The sequence below is a fragment of the Geotrypetes seraphini genome, chromosome 5, assembly GCF_902459505.1.
Source record: "Geotrypetes seraphini chromosome 5, aGeoSer1.1, whole genome shotgun sequence".
NCBI lineage: Eukaryota > Metazoa > Chordata > Amphibia > Gymnophiona > Dermophiidae > Geotrypetes > Geotrypetes seraphini.
Window position 1 is genome coordinate 215,286,640 of NC_047088.1, and position 24,364 is coordinate 215,311,003.

At 41.9% G+C, this 24,364-nt stretch overlaps 1 protein-coding gene across 3 annotated transcripts in view; it reads right to left on the reverse strand.

The window, feature by feature from the left end:
* The window catches only part of TANC1 (tetratricopeptide repeat, ankyrin repeat and coiled-coil containing 1), a 294,220-nt gene that overhangs the window by 182,146 nt on the left and 87,710 nt on the right, over window positions 1–24,364 (reverse strand). For all 3 annotated transcript variants that reach the window (XM_033945447.1, XM_033945446.1, XM_033945448.1), the window contains exon 2: window positions 17,356–17,431. In XM_033945447.1, coding sequence (XP_033801338.1) covers window positions 17,356–17,416 — 61 coding nt within the window. In that variant the 5' untranslated portion in view covers window positions 17,417–17,431. The remainder of the gene's footprint in view (window positions 1–17,355; window positions 17,432–24,364) is intronic.

Sequence of the window (24,364 nt, forward strand, 5' to 3'; positions counted from 1 at the left end):
TAAAATATTGAACATAGCGGAGGGAGGAAAGAGAGAGTGTGAGAGAAACATTGGTGTAAGGGAGTAAGAGAGGGGAGAAGCTGGTCACAGGGAGATATACAAAAAGAGGGGAGATGGTGGGCATGGATGAGAGCATAGGAACAGGGACAAAAAGGGAAATGCTACATCTGCATGGGGTGGTATATGGACACAGAGGGATAATGCTAGACATGGGAGGGGGGCATAGGGATATAGAGGAGTGATACTGTACACAGGAGGAGGAGATGGTGAGATGATGAAAGCAGGGAGATGGACACAGGGGAAATACTAGAAAGGAAGTACAGGAGACAGAGAAGGGAGATGCTTGCTGAACATGGGGGGGGGGGAAACACACAGAGATGGAAGATGAATGGTGAGTATGGAGAAAGAAGGCATGTCAAATGGTCAGGAGACCTTGGCAAGTGAGTTAAGAGTAGACAGACAGAAACAGAAACCAGAGCCTGAGACCAATGTGATGTTGTGATGTGAAGAATAAAATGATCAGACAACAAAAGGTAGAAAAAAAATTATTTTGTAATTAGAATACATCAGATTTGAAATACGTATGTATACTGTTAGAGCTGGTGTTAGACATAACTGGGGACTGCAAAGCCCAGGTTATGCTTCTTTAGCTTCCAGCTGGTTTAGGGCTCTCTCTGACTAGGGGGGAGTTGCCCCAGTTGCACTCCCCTAACACTATTGCTGCCATGTGTGACTGAAGAATTCTGTTAGCTTGATTTTTCTCAGTTCAATAATTTTTATTAAGTATTTTAAAGGATACAAGAATCATTTAAAGTACATAGAAACAAAATAAAGCTTTCTGTATATAAAATATATAAATCTATGTTTAACTGTATAGGAGCAAAGGCTCCAATTATTAAAAATGTATGTAAGGGATATACTGTATAAGATAAAGATGAGAGAGAGCAGAAAAGAACCTGCATGAACTTGAAATAGCTTGATTTTTCTATGTAGCATTCTGAGGTAATTTGACTTCAGTTTTCGCAATAGCGGAGGGGATATTTGTGAGGGGAGACAGGGGTTTTGTTGATCCTTGCTCTGTATTATTTTTTATTTATAAAATGACAATTATACAGAATATTGTTTCTTTCTGTATTTTAATAAAATAAGTTCAGTATAAAACTATTTGAGGCTTTGTGCAGATGGGATCAAATGGTTTACAGGTATGGGAACAAAATTTTCTCCGTGTCATTCTCTAGTCAAAACCTCTTTCCTCAGGTCAGTAAAGTATACTGATGTTACAGTATCCTGTCCTGAACAAGGGAGATATGGTCTCTGAAAGTTAGTCAAAAATGCATTAAAATTAGTCCAAATAAAAGGATCACTTTATTTCCATTTTCTATTTATAAACGTTTATCAACACAGCTACAAAAATAAATATCCTAAAATAAAAAAAATCTCTACCTATTGTCATTTGGTTTCTGCTTTCCTCATCTTCTCGTCATTCTCAACCTTCCACCACTGTCTGCCTTCTCTCTGCCTCTTCCATATGGCATCTGCTCTCTTTCTATGCCCCTTCCAGAAACTGTCTGCCTCCCCCTCCCATTGGTCTGGCATCCATCTTCTTCGCTCCCTCCATGGTTTAGCATCTCTGTCTACTTTCTTCCCATCTCTCCTTCCCTTCTCAACCCCTTACCCCCTCCCCCACTGGTTTTGCATCCATCTTCTTCCCTCTACACTTCCTAAGATCTGGCTTCTCTATCTCCTCCCTCCCCCCAACCATGGTTTTAAGCATCTCTCTCCTCTCATTTCCTCCCCTTAGATCTGGTATCTCTGTTTCCTTCCCCCTTTTCTCCCCCCAGATCTGGTATCTCTCTCTCCTCCCTGGTTTTCCTTCTCAATTTATTTTCTGATTCTGTCTAGATTAAATTCTTTCTTACTATCCAGTCTTCAGTTTCCCTCTTTTCACTGTCTAACTTCAGCTTGCCACCCCTTTCCCCTCCAGTATCTCACTAACTCTGTCCTCTTTCCCCATCAAGCAATGTGCCCTTTATTCTTTACCTTCTCCTTTTTCTCCTCTCCTTCCATCCAGTATGTGCCCTCTTTCTCCACTTCTATTCAGCATCTGCTCCCTCTATCTCCCCTCCCCAATGACATCCAATGTCTCTCCTCTTTTCTCCCTCCTTTTACTCCACTTCCACCATCTGCCCCCTCTCTCTCCCTCCTGCCCAATTCCATTGAGTATCCTGCCCCCTCACCTCCCCACCGCTGCTGCTGCTTTTCCATATGCTCCTGACAGCACATAATAAAGCTCAAGTGACACACAATCTCTTCCCCTTGTTGGCCCATCTCACGCCCCTCCTTCCTCTCACCTTCAGTCGCCTTTCTAAATCATAGTTTTCTTTTTCAGCAGGGCCCCACCCAGCATGACTGCTGTTTTCATAAGTTGCAGGCGGCTACCCGGCCCAAAGCTTTTCCTCTGATGCGACCCGCCCAGGCAAAAACAGGAAGTTGTGTCAGAGGGGTAGCTTCAGGCCAAGCAGCCGCCTGCAACTTATGAAAATGGCTGCCTGCCTGCTGGGACCTCACTAAAAAAGAAAACCGATTTGGAAAGGCAACCGTGAAGGGGAGGTGAGGGGAGGGAGGGACTTGTCAAATGCTGTCTGAAAATCCAGATATAGAATATTTATCAGCTCATCTTTATGCATGTTGGTTCACAACTCTAAAAAAAGTTAAAGAATGGTGACGCAAGACTTCTCTTGGTTAAATCCATGCTTGCTTTATCCCATTATACCATGACTGGCTAAACATTCAGTATCTTTGTTCTTTATAACAGTTTCCACCATTTTTCTCCAGCACTGATGTCTGGCTTACTGGTCTGTTTCCCAGATGCCTTTATACAGTTAGCTCTATTCAAAAGAAATATCTAGTTAAACCACAAGACTATACAGTACAGTTCTCTTCGGAGTGTAGCAGACACACACGTCAGGCCAGAGCCTGCCTGTGTTGAACAACCAAAATGCTCTTTCCTCTAATGGACTGTGAGCATTGTCTCTATATCAGCCACATTTCAAGCCGCATTGCCACTGGACCATTACCGTAATCTCAAGGAGACCAGTTCCAGGTCCAGGTGTAAGAATCTAAGTTTCGTTTGCAAGCAGTCTGTTAAGAAGCCAAGAATTTAATCTACGGTGTTAATCACATCTTTAAACGTGCCGTTTTTATATACAGACACAGCAGAGACCATAAACATAATTGAATACCACTAAAACAGCTAGGCTTTAAATACAAACGGTTGGGCCAAGTCCTATAATAAATTATAAAGTAGATTTTCCACTGGGAAAAAAAAACTTTTAGGAACTTAGAAGCAAATTGTGTACAGCCATTAAAAAAAAAAAAAGAGAACAAATCAGCACAGAAGCAAACAGCATCACATTATTCAGATGAGACAATCTACTTTTTGTTTGAGACATTTTTATTTGAAAAAGACAAAATTGCATTATAAGCTTGACCCCAGTACAGATCCAACAGTCAGTCTGCTAGATCTGACTTGTAAGTGCCAAAAGTTTCCTTTCTACTTAATATTCAAGTTCTGTCATATCAAGAAAGCATCTAAAATGCCATCTTATTCTGTATTTCAGCACACCGACCTCCTTTCAATTGCTTTTCAGTATTAGAAGAATGCCCCCAAAAAGTCATCTTAATCAAGGTTAAGCAAAGAGTATATTAAACAAAAGCCCATGTTTAATGAAATACTGTAGGGTCAGATGTTTATTTTTAAATACATAGCCTGGCTGGCACCATCCTTTTCTAAAAGATGTTTAAAGCACAGTTCTGGTGTCAGTATATTATTTGATTTGCTTGCCAAGCTATTTCACTTTTTTATTACTTATTTTTTGCCTGGAAGATTTCTTCCCGCTACTTCAAGCTTCCAGTACAAATCAGAAATAGTGCCATGAATCTTCATTTCCATTTACCCAGGGTATCCCCACTATTTTTATAACAACTCCATGCACAGTCACTTCAGTGATGATCCTATCAAAACCAAATATGTGCACACACTCAATTCCAGTCTGTAAGCGTCACCACCGAACAATGGATAAGACTTCCTCCTTGCAAAGGTTGTAAGCACCCTCAGGATCCAGCTATCTCATTGAAAGGATACCAAATTTTCCACATTAAGTACACACTATTTTGATTCTAACACAAGAGATACCCAGTGTTGGCAATGAGGGCTGGAATCCAGTTGGGTTTTTAGGATTTCCCCAATGAATATGCAGGAGATCCATTTGCATACAACGGGAGGCAGCACATGCAAATAGATCTCATGCATATTCATTGGGGAAATCCTGAAAACCCAACTGGATTCCGGCCCTCATTGCCCACCCCTGCCCTAGCTTCACGTAAAATGGACTTCCTAAAATGTAAAAAATGATCCATCTTTCACCCACTTTCCCTCACAATTCTTAAAATACATTTTGGTATCCTTCATCCTATCTCTTACTGACCCCTCTTACCATCAGTTTGGGGACTGAGAGGAGATACAATGGGTATGAGAGAGGAAGCAGGAAAAGAAGAAAGGAGAAGAGCAAACCAAAAAAACGGAAGGGAATGGGGTACATCACACCCCGACACTCGCTCCACATGCAGTTATACCTGTTATGCAGCACATACAAATTTACAACTTACAATATATTTTGAAGTATGCTAACTCCCCTTCTCAACCCTTCCCTCTAAACATATCCACTCAATTCAGGTAAACATAAACACAGGAATTCTATGAGTGTCAGAGCGTTCACCATGCCAGCTCATGCTAAAAATCTCTAGCGCAGCTTGATAAAAGGAGCCCATAGTTAAGCTACAAGCAAACAAGTGAAAAAAGAAAAAGAAAAGCATGGCTCATGGAATTCTTTGCAATATGTAAGAAATGCCCACAGGATAATGTAATGGAAAAATTTTCTCTCACATGAACTTGGTCCTTAGAGGGAACATTGAATCTAGGGGCATAGCTACAGATGGGCACAGGCAATCACAGGCGGTGTACTATAACTCCTTCTGCCACCTCTGCCGATGCACAATTTAACTTTTTTATTTTTTCACACAATGATTTCTACTATTTAAAGTTTGCTACACGAGAGTTACACGGAAGCCTTGTGCTCAACATCGGTATCACATATCTTACTTAAGAATAAGTCTTAAAAACATATCCTTCTCTCTCATAAACACGGAAGAGTATATGTTCCAAACATACCTTGCAACAACAATTCATTCATGATTCATTAGAATGTTGCAGGCACTAAAACTACACAGACATGCCCTTGCAGGCACAGGGAGAGCAAGTTACAATGGCAGGCAGCTATGAAAGATCTACAGAAAATCCAGGGCACGACACAGGAAGAAGAACACAAAGCACTTTATATAGGAAGGGTATTTTTAAATGAAAATGGGCTTAGGCAGGGCAATGAGAGACTACCAGAATGATGTGTGTTCAGATATACAGAGGCACTGGAATAGAACTGGACAAGAATTGGCAGTTTAAAATGAATTGCTGCTTTGACTTCCAGGAAGCCAACTGCATCCCAGATGTTGATCTTTTGAGTTTTCAGAGCTGCCTGACAAAGGAACTACCAGCTGCTGCCACTAATCAACAAACTATTGACTGTCCAAAAAAATTCCGTAAAAGGTTCTTTGACGTCTAAAGAATGTCATTTATCTCCCTGTGGCACCCAAACAGAAAAAAAACACACTCTCCGGCTACATTATTCTCCAAGTGCAACTCAGTTTGGTTTGGGATTTTAAAAAGTTGTCTTGTCGTTGTGCAGTTTAGATGTCAGTAACTTTGTTAACCACGTGTCAAAAAGTTGTCCACATTAACAGCAGCTTGAAGATCAATGCAATTTAGAGGCACCAAGGTAAAGAATGTGATATAGCAATATGGGAGATTTTCTTGATTAGCACAGAAGAGATAGTATTTTCATTTACGTGATATACATCAGCCATTTACAGGGACAGAGAATATGAGAAAAGGCAGAACAGGAGTTGGATGGAACTTATGCATACATTTTATAATCCACAGAAACATGAAATCTACTCCTAGTGACATATTCATATACAAGCACAGGCATCAGAACAGGAGGGGGGGCACAGGGGCCATGGTCTCCCTAAAAATTGGTAATTTGAAGTATGGTTCTCCTGATTCCCCCCCATCTACCACCTCCCTGCTGCTGTAATTAAAATCTTTGATTAGCTGGTGGCACAACGAAACAAGCCTCCCGCTGTCTGCCTGCCCCAGAAGTGTTCTTTCTGCAGTACTTCCTCTTCCTGTGTAGGCAGGATGCTGCAGAAGAACACTTCTGGGGCAGGAAGAAGATGGGAGGCTCGCTTTGTTGCACTGCCGGCTGCCCAAAGATTTTACATTACAGTGGCAGGGAGGTGGTAAGTGAGTGAGTTGGGAACTGGGGAGAGGTCATACCACAGGATCCAGATGAGGGGGGGTTTGCTGGGGTTGGGAATGAGGGAAGGACAGATGCTTCACGGGCTGCGAGGGAGAGGGTTGGGAAAGCAAGAAGGACAGTTATTGCACGGACTGGGACGGATTTGGGAAGGCGGGAAAGGACAAATGCTGCATGGGCTGGGTGTTAGAAAGAGAGGGAAACAAATGCATGGGTGGGGTGCTGGGAAAGGAAGGAGAGATGCTGCCGGTGGGTGACGGAAGAGAAAAAGAGAATTGTTGGACATAGGTGGAATGGGAGGGAAAGAAAGATGGGGAAAGGAAGAAAGAGGGAGGATTGTTGGACATGATAGTGGTGAGGAGGAGGGAGGGAGAAATGTTACATTGGGAAGGTGGAGATATGTCCTATTGAGATGCATAGCTATCACCACCATCACTTTGGTGAATGTGCGAGGTGCTGTTGCCAGACCAAAGGGAAGCGCCAAGAACTGGTAATGGTTTTCCAGGACATGAAATCTCAGAACTTCCCGTGTTCCAGAAAGATGGGAATATGCAGGTAGACTTCTGTCAAATCCAGAGAAGTCAGAAATTCCCCCGGCGCCATCGCTGCGATGACTGACTGCACTGTCTCCATGCAAAAGTGCAGAACTGTCAGTGCTACAATGAAGTGCATGCGATCCAGAATGGATCTCCAATCTTCTAAGCCTTTCTTGGGCACTATGAAGTATATGGAGTATCTGCCCAAGCTCAAATCCTCCAAAGTCTCAGCCTGCCTGTCTGACATTGCCACCTGTATGTCTCACCGCCATCTAAAATTGAATATGGCTAAAATAGAGTTGCTCATCTTCCCGCCTAAACCTACATCTCCGCTTCCCCCATTTTCCGTCTCTGGGGACAACACTCATCTTTCCTGTTTTGTCAGCTCATAATCTCGGTGTCATCTTTGACTCTTCCTCTCTCTCCTTCACCGCTAAAACCTGCAACTTCTTCCTCTATATTATTACCAAAATCTGACCTTTCCTCTCTGAGCACAATACTAAAAAACACTTATCCACACCCTCATCACTTCATGCTTAGACTACTGCAAATCGCTCTCAGGCCTTCCACTTAGCCATCTCGCTCCCCTCTAATCTGTCTAGAATTCAGCTGCACGATTCATATTCCGTGAGAGCTGCTTTTGCCTTGCTGCATCATATGCTTGGAACAAACTGCCCGAATCCCTATGGCAGGTTCCGACTCTGGCAGTGTTCAAATGCCCATTTAAAAGCCCACTTCTTTGAGAGTGCTTTCGACTCCCAACTCCTCTCACCTTGGGTTCTGCATCCCCAACCCTCTATGTCATGTCTTGCCTGTCCAAGTTAAATTGTAAGCTCTTCCGAGAAGGGACTGTCTATAAATGTCAAAATGTATAGTGCTGTGATAAGTAGTAGTAATAGAGCGCATCAGCCATTCAACCTGGTATGACAGGTGTGTGTCACAAAGGAGGCCGCTGCAACTGCCTTGATTGGTGATCATCCAGCACAAAACTGGCATGAATTAGGGGTGAAAGGAGCCTAAGGACTCCATCCCTGCCAGTTTTGAGGCAAAATGAGGTGATTTGAAGGTTCTGGAGAACTTTAAAAAAAAAAAAAAATCTGGGAATCCAAGATGGCTGCCATGGCATCGTTTTGGCACAAAAAACTGCTCCAAAATAGCTTAACTAAAACCCAAAAACTCAGAAAAGGGGATTCTAGAGGAAGGGAACCCCTAAGGAAGGGCAAAACCCTTAAAACCAACTTTTTAAGACTTCCCTCTACCCCCTTCCAATTTTCCACATAGGTTGTAACAGCCTTACTCACTGTGACTTGTGCTGTGGATGTGCTGCAGCCTGACTCAGCTCTTAAAGTAGCTGGATCTGGGAGATGAAATCACTGCCTCAATGTGTTCCTCCAATGCTGAAATATTTGGGCTGCCAGTTGGACCAAAGTCTGACTGATCCTCAAACCCCTGTAGACCCCTGCAGACCCCTGAAGAAGCCCGCTGAGCCTCCTACGGATGCCCGACAGTCTGTGCTCAAGTCCCTGCAACCCAGTAGGTGAGCAAAGCTTCTAGGGGACTGGACCCTGAGCTCCACAAAGTTTTCTGCAGACTGGCTAACAAGTACCACAAAGGACAGGTCTGTGAGCTGCAGACCTCAGTCTGCTTCTCCTCCACACAGGCAGAGCTTGACCCCTGATCTGGGGAGCTTTGAGCACCGAAAGCCACCCAAAGACCATGAAAACGACTGAAAAAAATAATGAAATAAACAAACAGAGCAGATCACAAAGATTACTTCCAGCTCAAGTGAAGGAAAAACTAAATGGGGCAGCAGAGTCCTCTAGCGAAAGCGAAAGTGTTAAAAAGTTGGAGTGGATTCTTTCTACGTGGCTCACGAGCATGGAGAGAATACCCTACCATCTAGAATGACACACCTATTGCACTAGAATACATTTTAAGATGTGTGCTACCATCTTTATAGGGTAAAGGGGATGGGACTTATATAATGCTTTTTTTGTGTGTGGTTAAAATCAAAGCGGTGTACATATTTTAGACAAGTATTTATTTTGTAGCTAGGGTAATGAACATAGAACATAGAAACATAGAAAGATGACGGCAGAAAAGGGCTACAGCCCATCAAGTCTGCCCACTCTACTGACCCACCCCATTGAGTCTGGGTGCTAATGACTTAGTTCTTTAGCTCGACCCTCGTAGTGATCCTACGTGGATGTCCCATTTATTCTTAAAGTCGAGCACGCTGGTGGCCTTGATCACCTGCATCGGAAGTTTGTTCCAGTGATCCACCACCCTTTCTGTGAAGAAGTACTTCCTGGTGTCACCATTAAAGTTCCCTCCTCTGAGTTTGAGTTCGTGCCCTCTTGTGACCGATGGTCCTTTGAGAAGGAAGATGTCGTTTTCCACCTCGACACGTCCTGTGACATATTTAAATGTCTCAATCATGTCCCCCCTTTCCCTGCGCTCCTCTAGAGTATAGAGCTGCAATTTGCCCAGTCTTTCTTCGTATGAGAGACCCTTGAGTCCGGAGACCATTCTAGTGGCCATCCGCTGGACCGACTCGGCTCGAAGCACATCTTTGCGGTAATGTGGCCTCCAGAATTGCACACAGTATTCCAGATGAGGTCTCACCATGGTTCTGTAAAGTGGCATTATGACTTCAGGCTTGCGGCTGATGAAGCTTCTCTTGATACATCCCATCATTTGCCTTGCCTTGGATGAGGCCTTCTCCACTTGTTTGGCCGCCTTCATGTCTGCACTGATGATTACTCCCAAATCGCGTTCTTCTGAAGTCCTAGCTAGTGCTACTCCATTCAAGGTGTATGTTCTGCATGGATTTCTGCTGCCGAGATGCATGACTTTACACTTCTTAGCGTTGAAGCCCAGCTGCCATGTTGAGGACCAGTTTTCCAACATGATCAGATCCTGCGTCATACTACCCTTGAGACTGCTTTCACTTACTATATTACACAGTTTGGCGTCGTCGGCGAACAGTGCTACCTTACCCTGAAGCCCCCAGGTTAAATCCCTTATGAATATGTTGAAAAGAGATGGTCCCAGGACTGATCCTTGCGGCACTCCGCTAGTCACCTCCGATGTCTCAGAGAGGGTGCCGTTGACCACCACCCTCTGAAGTGTTAAGTGGCTTGTCCAGAGTCACACGGAGCTGCAGTGGGAATCAATCTCACAACCTCAGGGAGCTGAGGCAGCTGCTCTAATCACTAGGTCACTCCTCTACCTCACCTTTAAAATCTTATAAGGTAATGCACTTCTGTATATGACCAAGTTGGTATCTCTCTCCTTCATGAAGGTGATCTGCAAAATACATGCAATCAACTACAGTACTATTATATTTTTCCAGTTATAGAAAAGAAAACAGCTAATAGGATACTGGATGCTTCTTTTTGTATCAAGCTGTTTTATCTTAGAATCCACAACCAATATCTATAAGATCTCTTAAAAACTACCAGCTGTTCTGCGAGGCTCTTATAACCTTCCCTTTTGGTAAATATGTATTACTGTAGGTATAATTATCGTTTATCTTTAACTATAGAAGAGTTATTTTCATAATTATGAACTTGTAGTTTCTGGCTATATTGTTTAATCAGTCTTTTTTTTTTTTGGAGGGGGGCAATCCACGCCGAACCTTTATAGGTAGTTGTGGAATACAAGGCTGAAGTAACATAACATAACATAAAGATGGTTTTCTACCTATTATTAAACTTTATTACCTATCAACTCCACAAGAAGCATCAAAGGAATCTGAAGTCAAGGATGAAGGCCTAGCAGAGGTTTCTACAGACAGCTTTGATTTAACAAATTTTCCTAGAAAATTCTGATTTGGTATCCAACAGAGCTACATTTTTTGTCACATTTCTGTTCACAAACGGCCAAGATTTACTTGGCAAGAGTGTGGCGCAGTGGTTAAAGCTACAGCCTCAACACCCTAAAGTTTAGGGTTCAAACCCACGCTGCTCCTTGTTACCCTGGGCAAGTCACTTAATCCCCTCCATTGCCCCGGGTACATTAGATAGATTGTGAGCCCACCGGGACAGACAGGGAGAAATGCTTCGAGTACCTGAATAAATTCATGTAAACTGTTCTGAGTTCCCTTGGGAGAATGGTATAGAAAATTGAATAAATAAATTTATAAAATTTATGTTCACATTATCTACAATTCTAAGTGGATTACAAAATAACATACAAAGCAAAACATACAAATCAAAATTAATACACAAACATAATATTTCATATAATCACCCTCAACATTTCACAGTTATCACCAATGGCAAAAGTTAACACAGGAATAGATTTTTTTTTAATGCTTTCTAAGTTCCTCATAGATTGCACATGAGAAGGCAACGTGTTCCAAAGATTCGGACCTGCAACATAGATAGAATAATGTTGCATTTTAGGAAAGGGTGGGGGTTCTTTTAGGGGAGCCAAAATTTGGATTTCTCTTGAAATTTGTCCTACTGCCAAGAGATTTCAAATCTTGGGGCTATATTTGTGGTTTGGTTCCCTTGAAAATATATTGTCACTATTTCTTCAGGTCAGTATATGTTCTCTAAACAGTTGCGCTTATTTATTGACTCAAAAGAGATGACCAGCCCCACTAGAAATCGTTCCCAAGGACCTGGATAGAAGAATGAGAGGAGACGATGGTCTCTGTGTAGTATTAGTTTTCTTATTGGGGGGGGGTGGTCCTTGTATTCCCACCCATGACTGTGGCATGACTTGAGAGACTATTATTGCTTGCTGCTATACTTTCACATAATGGCTGAATGGAATCCCTATGGTTTCAGTGTACTGGTCTGAGCCCTGGTGTATGGACTTTAGTCAAGAACTGGAATTGCAATGACCAAAATGGATATGTTGAAGAAAAGGTATAAAATAAGGAAAAACATTCCTGAGTAGTTGTGAATGAAATGAAAGTTCTAGGCATCGTATTCTAGTCCCGGTAAATCATCAAGCTGGATATAGAAAGAAGCAGGAGGAAACTACGGGGTTTCAAAGAAGGACTGGATAAATTCCTGAAGGATACGGGGATTGAGGGATACAGATAGAGGTAGGGATAGGATTATGAAAGGGTATAGATAGAAGGATAAAGAGGATTAAAGGGTTTTAGACAAGGATCACCTTACAGGTCATGGACCTGATGGGCCGCCGCGGGAGCGGATTGCTGGGCGAGATGGACCTCTGGTCTGACCCAGCAGAGACAACTTCTTATGTTCTCCATATTGAGGCAGTAATCCTACTGCTTGTTTCCCAAGCCTTAACAATTCATAGTGCATTTTCACTCTTAAGTATTTACCTATTACCAGCAGTGTAAAGCTGTCCCCTACCCAGCCCTCTCTCAATATGTATCAGATGGGCTGGTCACAGAATGGACTCAAACTGTAAAGACAGAACCCTCATTCTATTGCAGGGCTGCCTAATTCCAGTCCTCGAGATCTACTGGCAGGCCAGGTTTTCAGGATATCCACAATGAACATGCATGAGAGAGATTTGCATACCAAGAAGGCAGTGCAAGCAAATCTCTCTCATGCATGTTCATTGTGGATATCCTGAAAGCAACAATTGATTTTAAAAAGGATTTATTTAACTGGTTAACTATTGTTTTAACTAGAGGCATATTTAGTGAAGAAATGGGACATATTTTAATTACACCTATACCAAAAGATCTAAAGGTATCAATTGCTTTAAAATCAAATTATAGACCTATAGCAAGCATTCCTTTATTTACTAAACTCCTGGAGGGACTGGTTAATTTAGAACTGGTGAATTACCTGGAAAAATTTAACATCCTTAATGAACACCAGTCAGGATTTAGAAAAGGTTTTAGTACCGAGACAGTCTTAGCTTCAATCTAAAGTCATCTTTATGGTTATTTTAGCACAGGCACCAGCACTTTGATTTTACAACTGGATCTTAGCAGTGCTTTTGATTTGGTAGACCATGAAATAATGCTACACTGTTTGAACACAATGGGACTCTCAGGAAGAGCCTGGAACTGGTTTCAGGGTTTTTTGACAAAGAGATCTTATCGAGTAGTGTGTGATGGAAAATATTCTCATTCTTGGAGCAATTCTTCTAGGCAGTGGTGTACCTAGGGGAGGTGGTCCACCCCAGGTGCACGCCCCAAGGGGGTGTACAGGAGAGAGCTGAACGGGGATGACGGGGGACCCGCGAGGTTAAATATAACTCGAGCTCCGAGGCTCGTCTTCTGCTCCTACCTGCCCTGCCGCGCACACAGAGCCGACTGGAAGTCTTCCCGACGTCAGCGCTGACATCGGGGTAGACTTCCGGTCGGCTATATGTGCGCGGCAGGGCAGGTAGGAGCAGAAGACGAGCCTCGCAGCTCGAGTTGTATTTGGCTGAGAAAGTTGCTAAGATGAGGGCTAGGAGGCAAACGCGGAACACAAAAGGGGGGAGGGAGTGAGTGCATTTTTGGACACATTTTTGAACTTGGAAGAGAGGATGGAGGGAAAGAGATGGTTGTGTACACAGGAATGGAAGAAAGGAAAATTTTTGGTGATAGGGAGGGAGTGAGGTACAGACAGTGGCATACCAAGGTGGGGGTGGGGGAAAGACGGTCCACCCTGAGTTTACGCCCCAAGGGGGTGCACAGCTGGCCACCCTCCAGTGTTCTCCCTAGGCAGGCAAACTGCGGCTCTTTAGCCACTTGAGTGCCACCACCGCCATCAGGAACAGGCCGGCGCCGAGTTCTCCCTGTTTTTCCCTATGGGATCAACTCTCACCGCCCACGTCAATTCTGACGTCGGAGAGGACATTCTGGGCCAGCCAATCGCTGCCTGGCTAGCCCAGACCGTCCTCTCTGACGTTAGAATTGACATCGGGCGACGAGAGTTGGTCGGCCCCACAGGGAAGAGAAGCAAGGCAAATTCGGCGCCGGCCTGTTCCAGATGGCAGCAGTGGCAGCCTATTCCCCAGCGGCGGTGGCAGCATTTTCCCAATGGTGGTGGCATGGGGGAGGGGAGGGCAGGGAGAAAGAAAGAAAGGGGGCAGGGTAAAACAAAGAAAAATGGGGCACGGAGAGAGAGAGAGAGAGAAAGACAGACAGAACGAAAGAGGGCATGGAGAGAGAAAGAAAGAAGGGGCAGGGTGAAACAAAGAAAGAAATGGAGTACGGAGAGAGAGAAAAAGACAGACATACAGAAAGAAAGGGGGTATGGAGAGAGAGAAAAAGACAGACATACAGAAAGAAAGGGGGTATGGAGAGAGAGAAAAAGAAAGAAGGGGGCAGGGTGAAACAAAGAAAAAGTTTGGGGAGGGAATGAGGTCTAGAGGAGAGGAAGCATACAGGAGGCTGAAAGAAGGGAAGAAATATTGGATGCACAGTCAGAAGAATAAAGTGCAACCAGAGACTGATGAAATTACCAAAGGTAGGAAAAATGATTTTATTTTCAATTTAGTGATCAAAATGTGTACGTTTTGAGAATTTATATATGCTGTCTATATTTTGCACTATGGCCCCCTTTTACTAAACCGCAACAGCGTTTTTTAGCGCAGGGAGCCCATGAGCATCAAGAGCAGCGTGGGGCACGCTATCGCGGTTTAGTAAAAAGGGAGGGGGAATATTTGTCTATTTTTGTATAGTTGTTACTGAGGTGACATTGCATAAAGTCATCTGCCTTGACCTCTTTGAAAACCCGCGGAATATAAATGATAATTAACATTTTCTCGCGTACAGCGTGCTTTGTGTTTTTAAAATTTTATTTTGACTTGGCCACAAAGGTAAGGGGGGGGAGGGAGGGGAGCTGCTGAAAGACATCTAGTAATCCTTGCAGGCTTGACTGTGCAGGGAATTATTTTTGTAAAATCATGTTTTGGTATGTGACTGGCATTATTTAGACTTTAATTAATTTCTATGAATGAATAGAATGAAAATGATATAAAATTACTTGCTTGTTTTTATGTGCGTGCGCTGAAGGAAAGTGGAGAAAGAGTGGGCTGAGGACACTGAAGGGAAATGGGGAAGAGAGAGTGGGGAGAAGATGCTGATTTATAAATTGACAATTGTACAGAATATTGTTTCTTTTTATACTTTAATATAAACAATTCAAGGCTTGTGTGGGTGTAATCAGGTGGTTTGCGGGGATGGGGACCGAGCTTAAGTGGATTAGTCTAATAAAATGGTATTTTTTTATTTCTCATTATTTGTTTTATTTTTATTTGTTAATTTGTAAAGTGGTGATTGTTATGTATCAGTTTTTTCAAATTTACATCTACTGTCTTTATATTTTGCACTGTATTAGAGGACCTGTGTTACTGTTTTTGTGGTGTTGCATTGTATCCAGGGTCTGGTTTCTTGGCGGTTCAGTTTAACTTTTGTCTACATATTTCTATTTTTAGTTTGTGATTATTCCATATTGGGCGAGGGTGTATCTCTGTTCTATGTGTATGAAAAGAACATAGTTTTCAGTTGTCATTGACTACAGGATCGATTGACTGTGCGGGATCTGGCTTGTTTAGTTTTACAATGTTATGTGTTGGTATTCTAGTGCTCACTGCAGTGTTTAAGATGCTGCCTTTTCCTAGGTATACTCTTGTTGTGCGATATGTGGATTATTACTAAAAATCATATTTTTCATATAGATGGGTGGAGGTGTCAAAAAATGATGGGCCCCGTGTGCCACATATCCTAGGTACGCCACTGCTTCTAGGGTACCCCAGGGCTCCCCGCTCTCACCCACGCTTTTTAACATCTATATATCATCTCTAGGACACCTATTACAAAAGTTAAATTAACATTTTTATATATATGCAGATGATATTTCCATTCTAATTCCTCTGAACAACATAACAAAAGAAATTTTAGAATAAATTTCTCACATCATGACAGAAATAGAGCAATGGACAACTTAATTGAAAACAAAAAAGACAAAAAATTTTTTAGCAAGTCCAAATGACAAAATAACTAGGACATCGCTTCACCTTAATGGGCATGATTATCCAATTTTAAAATCTATAAAAATATTAGGAGTCACTTTAGACTCCCATCTTACCTTGGTAGAACATACAAATTTGGTGGTGAAAAAGTGCTTTTTTGCGCTATGGAAATTAAGGACCATCAAAAAATATTTTTACCCTTTATCTTTTAGATTGTTGGTGCAGGCTTTGGTATTATCTATATTGGACTACTGTAATACTGTTTACTTGGGCGCACCAAAGAAAGTAGTGAAAAAATTAAGAATAGTGCAGAATACGGCTGTTCGCCTGATATCTGGACTGAAGAAAAGCGATCATATTAGCCCTTATTATCAATTATTACATTGGTTACCAGTGGAAGCACAAGTAATGTTTAAATTTGCATGTTTATGTTTCAAGTTTGTTTGGGGATTGGCCCCTACCTACATGTTATCTCATTTCGTGCTATACAACCCCATGAGGGTTACCAGGAATTGTAACTTATTTGCATACCTGAAGATTTTAGGCTGTAAAGTTAAGTCCTTCTTAGACAGGATGATAGCATTTCAAGCAAGTAAACAACAGTCTTGGATGGGTAACTATATCAGCGGAGCCATGTTATCTTATGGCGCCTTCCGAAAAGAAATTAAGACATTATTATTTGATAAATTTATCTCGTAACTTAATCTTTTTATCCTTAACATTTACTGCTTAAATTTAAATTTTTATCGTCTTTTAGTTAATATGCTATATTCTTTTTTAGTTAATATGCTGTATTCTGATTTTAATATTTTGTACTTCGCTGATTGTCTAGTTCTTACTCTTTTGTGTAAACCGCCTAGAATTCTTTTGATTGTGGCGGTGTACAAAAATAAAGTAGATCTCGAGGACCGGAATTGGGCAGCCCTGTTCTATTGCTTCTCAGTCTAAGACTGCTTTTTTTCCTTTTTTATGATCAACCATATTAAAGAGAACATTTGGAATAAGAGTTTGGCACCTTCTCTGGTAGTGGAGTGCTTTAGGTTTAAGCTGATTGAATATATAGTTGAGAGAAGAGATTCTCTATAAAGTTCAGTACAGTCACCTTCCTTTTCATGCTCCTGTTAAAATCTTGTAGAGGAAATTCCACAGGGCTTGCTGGCCTCACAAACATATCCTGTAGTATATTACAATTTTATGTTATAGAAAATGCTGCAACTTATTCCCCAAAAATTGTGAAAAGTCTTTTTAAAATTCTGGATCTGTCTTAGGTGAATTCTTTCCAAGATAGCTCTTGAAAACTATCTTGGAATTTTGGTCATTGGACCTATCAGATTCTTCTTCAGTCTTGGATATAATGACACCAGTTATCATCAAGAGAGAGAAGTATGATCAAAGAGCAGAACTGCAAAGATTTATAAGCATAACCAACAAGAGCGCCAGGAACAGCACAATACTTCTTAAACGTGCTTTATGATACATACCCAAATCTTTCTTGCTTGCCTTTCCACTTTCTCGACTCTTTTTCAACACAGCCTTTAGCATTTTGTAGTTCTATTCCTAGGGATAAAAATAATTTTTAATGAATGTTCACTGTTGGTAGTACATATGTTTAAAAAAAATCCTAATTATTATTTCTTTGTTAAAACCAGAGAAAAATTATTAGTTGAACATAAAATCATCATGCATTAGGAGTCTATAATCACTTTCCAAATCAAGATACATCAAAGCAAGTAGCAATGCCAGAGAATATTTAGAACTATACTGTATATTCACAGTGATTAAGAGATTTGTGCCTTGTTATAAGAAGAGAACAGGTTTTACTTTTTTTTTTAATAATAGACTCCAACTGATAATTGGAACGAATAGATACAGCTGGGAATGTAAAACTTTTGTTGCTATGAGGGTTCAAATATAACACCACAAATCCTCTTCCTGCAGGACAGGCTCAAGTTCCTTCAGTAGAGCACAAAGCAAACATAAAAAGCAACCACAGATAGAGACATGAAACACACTCTCAACAGTAGCCTTCCTAATGCAGATCTAATAGTTAGAAAGAGACGAAACATTGTGTGACTAACATGTTATACTCACAAATGAATGAGCAATTATTAAACCAGGGCCACGCTATTAGCAGCCCTGGATGGAACAGTCCATTCAGAGGCAAATGAAAATTAATAGGTATAAATCATTTCAACTGTGTTCCGCAACAGTACCACAGAGTTATATGTGCCACATCCAGTAAAGTGAAAAACTGGTAAGATCTCCGAGTGAAGGAATGAGAGAGAAACCATCAGCACCTGCTGGTTGCTGCGCTGGTATTTATTGTGGCTGTGGGGGAGGGGGCACACACATGGAAGTCTACAGTCCTGGTGGTCATTGAGGGTTGAGTGGAGGACAACAGCCGCATCAAAGATCGGGTAGTGGCTTGAATATAAACCAATATGGCCCAAAAATCTTAGTTTATATTCAGGTATATATGGTACTACTCGTAATGTTGATGCCCCAGAACAAAATTTGAACCATGACTAGTAGAATTGTGAAGAATAAAGAAGCTGATCAACTGGAACATTCCTTCCTTCTAATGAAAAACTAGAAAACGGAGACAAGTGGGTAAAGGAGAATGGACAATTGGAGAATGAGCTAATCAAAGTGTTGATATCAAGCTACCGTATGTGGAAAAATGATCCTTTAAGCACAAAGAGTACAATCAGGCCAAAACACTTTGACAGAAAGATCCAGAAATTTTTTTTAAAAAACCACAACCACCTTCCAATACATATTATATCTTATAAACTCCAGTTCACAGCTTTCTAAAACTAGCTTGTGTGTTAATTTAGTGCATATCATAATGGGAATGAACAAAACCCATTTGGAAACACTGTACTGTCTAAGAGACCATATAGTCTATGGGAGAGCAAGCTGAACCAGGTCTAGATTTGTCTCACTGCATGACATAAGGATTTGCTCAGCATCTTCTTGTAGTCATGTAGCAGCATACCCAAGTGCTCTGAATATATATCCTCTGTTCATTCAGGTAATTGTCATAAACTGATTGACTATGCATGAACCTTTTAGGGCTAAATATATCTTTTTCTTTTATTTAAAATACTTGTGGACTACTTTTCCAAAGCTAGAAATATATCCTTAATTTCTAATTGTTTTTTTAAATTTACCCAGCAATTTCCTCCTTGTCCTTTAGTTTTCCAGCTCAATTGGAACTGAACACAAAGTATTTCCCTGCTCTTAAATCTTCCATAACCCACTCAATGGAAGGATAGTAACTGGTCAGAAACCACAAGCCATGATTTCCTCTAGCAAGCAATCAGCAATACTCTTCCCCTCCATTCCCCCATAGCCATATTTTCCAAGAAACAAACCATTCTGTTCCTGGCCCATATTGCCAAAATCTTCTTAAGTAGGGATAAAAGAAATGAAGCATAAGCAAAAACTGTTATAGTCAGCATGCACAACAGACATATTTCTAATGACATGGGCACAATCCAAAAAAAAAAGAAGATTCACATATTTCTGGAAGGTTTTAGGAATCATATTTTTGATTTTTTTAAATGCACCCTCTCCTTTACATTGTTATATTTGACTTTTTTTCTATTATATTTATACTTAGGGGTGGCTGGATTCATGGAAAAAATATTCTTTCTAATGCAAGTAGATTTAATGAGAGTACTAAGCACATATTCTATATACATGAAACATACAGCTATTGAGCATTCTTATGTATTCTGGTTTTAATTTGTTTAACATGCATTTGTAGTATATTACTATTACTACTTATCATTTCTATAGCACTCCTAGACATACACAGCGTTGTACATTAAACATGTAAGAGACAATCCCTGCTCAATAGAGCTTATTATCTAATTAAATCAGACAAAGGGTTAGGGAATTTCTCACAAAGGGAATGATAAAACGAACAAGGGTACTTCACAAGTGATAATAGTTGACACTGTTTGCCGTGCCTATTACTCTATTAGAATTTTGCTCTCTCTATACATTGCAAAACTTAACTATAAGTTTGTTACTTCAGTATCTTTCATACTCGCTACCAATTGTTTATACTGGCTTGGGGTCAGAGGGCATAAGTGTCAGCTGGCTTGATTTTCTGTACTGTACTGCATATTGTGCTTTCAACTACTCATGTCAAGGGACATACAGGTCAGACTCTTATTAATTTCTGCTAATAAAGATGGAAGCTGACAAAACTCTTGAACATGTAGACCCCTTTAGAGAGAGTGAGTATCAACACTTCTAAAAACTACTACTATTTTCTACATCGTGAACATTTTCTGGTGTTCCAAAATACCCAGACAAGAGTGCCAACGAAGACAAAACTCCTCTTTGTGGAAAAAGTTCCATAATCTGCCATATGAGCTTCGGTTTCCTTGCTCTGGAACAGGGGTCTCAAAGTCCCTCCTTGAGGGCCGCAATCCAGTCGGGTTTTCAGGATTTCCCAAATGAATATGCATGAGATCTAAGTGCATGCACTGCTTTCAATGCATATTCATTGGGGGAATCCTGAAAACCCAACTGAATTGCGGCCCTCAAGGAAGGACTTTGAGATCCCCTGCTCTGGAAGAAAACACAACCCGCCATGGTGTCAAATCGGATTCCCAGGCATTCCAGAGATTGAGACAGCTCCAGGTGGATTTTCTGGAAATTTATTATCCAGCACAGGTGATGTAGCATTAGTATGATCTGTTCCACTGCAATCTCCCCCCGCCCTCCCAGCCTAGACGGGGCTCTGATTTAGTCAATTGTTCAGATACGGGTGCACTTGTGCAAGGACACTGCTGCAACCACCATCACCTTGGTTAAAGTCCGAGGCACTGTAACGAGCCTGAAGGAGAATGCTAGGAACTGAAATTGTCTCTGCAGCATGTGGACCCGCAAGTATCATCTGTGAGTGAGGAAGAAGGGAATGTGCAGATAAGCCTCCATCAGATCCAACAAGCTAGAAATTCACTCGGCACCACTGAAGCAATGATTGATCTTATTGTCTCCATGCGGAAGCACAGTACTTTTAAAACTACATTGATCAACTTTAGGTCTATTATTGGCCTCCAGTCCTCTGAATCTCTTTCAGGCATGATAAAGTATATGGAGTAGCTGCCTAAGCCCGATTCTTCATTTGGTACAGGCTCTATGGTGCAAATATCTAAGAGTCGCTTTATTGTTGCTCGGACACCAAGTGCCTTCTCTGGTTGTCCAGCCAGTGAATCCAAAAATAAATCTTGCAGAGGATGAAAGAACTTGAGCTTGTAACCTACTCAAATTATGTCCAACATCCAAGCAAATCTCTGTCCAAGCCTCCCAAAATTCTGATAGTCTCCCCCATATTTCGTGGGGAATAGGCTATCGACCTGGAGTTATTACTGCCTCTTGGGTGCTGCTGCAGGGCAGGACCTAGAAGACTGAGGATTCCTTGTGCCCACAAACCTCTTCCTGGGACCCTCCTCCATATTGGTGAAAACACCAAGAGCTACCATGACTGGACCCCCTAATTGTCCTGGGGCAAGTATCTGGCAATATCTTAGGACAACGCTCCTCTACACTGGCCATCAGATCGTCTAAACCAGGGGTAGAGAACTCCGGTCCTCGAGAGCCGTATTCCAGTCAGGTTTTCAGGATTTCCCCAATGAATATGCATTGAAAGCAGTGCATGCAAATAGATTTCATGCATACTCATTGAGGAAATCCTGAAAACCCGACTGGAATATGGCTCTCGAGGACCAGAGTTCCCTACCCCTGGTCTAAACCCTTGCCAAAGAGCATATGCCCTTTGAAAATTAGTCTGCTCAAAGTGGCCTTTGAGGAGAAGTCACCCGCCCATTGCCTGTGGGCAGAAATGGAGTATCCAGAAATGTGGGCAGAAATGGAGTATCCAAACACCTTGCTCATGACCCTAAAAATGTCATACAGCACGTCTGTAACATAATCTACCCCTGCTAACACCAAACGAGTGTAAGCCTCATCGTCTAACACACAAGAGCGACACAGTCTAGAATGACAAGCATGAGCAACAAAGGATGCTGCCGCTGCAACTTTCAGTCCCAACGCCATGGCTTCAAATTGTCTTTTGAGAATGGAATCCAACCTATAGTCCCATAGTCTTCTAGAAGTACGGAGATCCAGGATTTTCTACAAAGACTGGGTCAGGAACTGGTTTAAGTGGAAGGCAACAGAGGGTAGAGGTCAATGGAGATTGCTCTGAGGAAAGGGATGTTACCAGTGATGTACTGCAAGGTTCAGTTCTTGGGCCTGCTTTTTTAAACATTTTGTTAAGCAATATTGCTGAAGGGCTATCTGGTAAGATTTGCCTCTTTGTAGATGATACCAAAATCTGCAATAGACACCCCTGATGTTATGGATAGCATGACTAAGGACCAAGCAGAGCTTGAGGAATGGTCTGAATTTAGCAACTAAGATTTACTGCTAAGAAATGCAAGGTCATGCATTTGGGCTGCAAAAACCCATGGGAATGATACAGTTTAGGGGTGAAGAACTTTTGTGTATGAAAGAGTGGGACATGGGTGTGATAGTATGTGATGATCTTAAGGTAATCAAACAGGTTGAAAAGGCGATAGCAAAAGCTAGAAGGATGCTAGGGTGCATAAGGAGAGATATGGCCAGTAGGAAAAAGGAGTTATTGATGCCTCTGTATAAGACTCTGGTGAGACCTTATTTAGAATATAAGAACATAAGCAGTGCCTCTGCCGGGTCAGACCACAGGTCCATCCTGCCCAGCAGTCCGCTCCCGCGGCGGCCCAAAACAGGTCAAGACTTGTCTGAATCATCAGAAGGGGCTCCCTTGCCACCTTGGTTTCCCATTTAAGTCCTGCCTTCCTATCAAAGTCCTAGCCCTCCGGTCTTGCACATGCACGACCAGGTTGGTTTATACTCATTACCTGGTTAACTTCCTATACTTGTGTTACATCCCAGCTCCTCCCTCAGTATCCCACGATCCCTTTATCCCTCAGGAATCCATCCAATCCCTGTTTGAATCCTTGTACCGTACTCTGCCTGATCACTTCCTCCGGTAGCGCATTCCAAGTGTCCACGACCCTTTGGGTGAAAAAAAACTTCCTTGCATTTGTTTTGAACCTGTCTCCCTTCAGTTTCTCAGAATGCCCCCTCGTATATATTGTGTACAATTCTGGAGACCACACCTTAAAAAAGATATACAGGATGAAGTTGGTCCAGAGAAAGGCTACTAAAATAGTCAGTAGTCTTTGTCATAAGGCATATGGAGACAGACTTATAGATAGTAAATGATGGCAGATAAAGACATGAATGGTCCATCCAATCTGCCCAAACAGCAGTATTTAATAAAATAAACGGAGTTTTTTAGTTTAAGAATGAATATTGACTGAGGATTTAAGATTGGAAGCTACTTTACAGTTTTGTAGGATAAACATGATATAAATGTAATAAAAGTTGTTTTTATATTTGTATCACACAGTACCCCCCTTGGAATCCTTGAAAAAGCCTTTCCAGGCGAAACGGGTCCCGTCAAGCATTTATATTGGGGCAAGCAATAAAGATACAGATTAAGAATTACCTAAGTTGTCTGTCTGGATTTCTGAACAAGAAGAAAATTTTCAATAGAAGTTTTGAAAGATTTATCCTTGACGAATAAGGACTTTTTTGTGATGTGACATTTTAAACCCCCAGAGCATCCTGTCTGGCATTCTAAAACACTCAAGAGATCGGATGGAGCTAAGCACAAGGCCCCTGACCCTCTCTAATGCACCACATGGAACGTGGGTGCTCCTCAAGTAGCCATCCAGCCTGAGAAGTCCATCTATGCCGAGTAATTGTAAAATCAAGGGATATTAAGGCAGATAGAGGCTTTTTAAATCAAATCGGGAAATCCAAGATGACCACCATGATAGCAATTTTTGCACTAAAAATGGCTCAAGGAAGCAAATTTAAAATACCAAAAATTTGAGGAAAGGATTTTTAGAAATGGGGGGGGGGGATCTTCAATCTGGCCTCAGAAACCTTCAAAACAGAGAGTTTAAGACACCCCCCCCCTGGATTTTTTCCACAGGCTGCAATAGCCAGTACTCACATGTGCTGAAACTGCCTGAGCAGTAACTGCAGCTGAAAAAGAAGACTTCTGCCTCAGGCAAGCACCAAAACCAGATGCTTGCTTCTTCAGGCTGCCAGCCGGTCCTTCAAAAAAGATAAGCTGAGGGCTTGATCCCCACAGCTCCTCACGCATCGACGGAGGGAGTAAAGTATGCTGCTGGCACCCTCCTCTGGCCCTCAGGACAGACTCAGTGCCACACAGCCTGCACTCAAGCCCTGGACAAAATCCTGGGCAAGCCTCACTATGAGGGAAATGGGCCTCAACCGTTAGAGCAGGCTGGCTAGGCAGGTATTTGAGATCAGAGAAGCCTGCTGCACCAGACCTCTTTAATGAAAGTCTGTGGCTTCTTGGAGTCAGTGCCATCCCAGGGGTACTGGGAA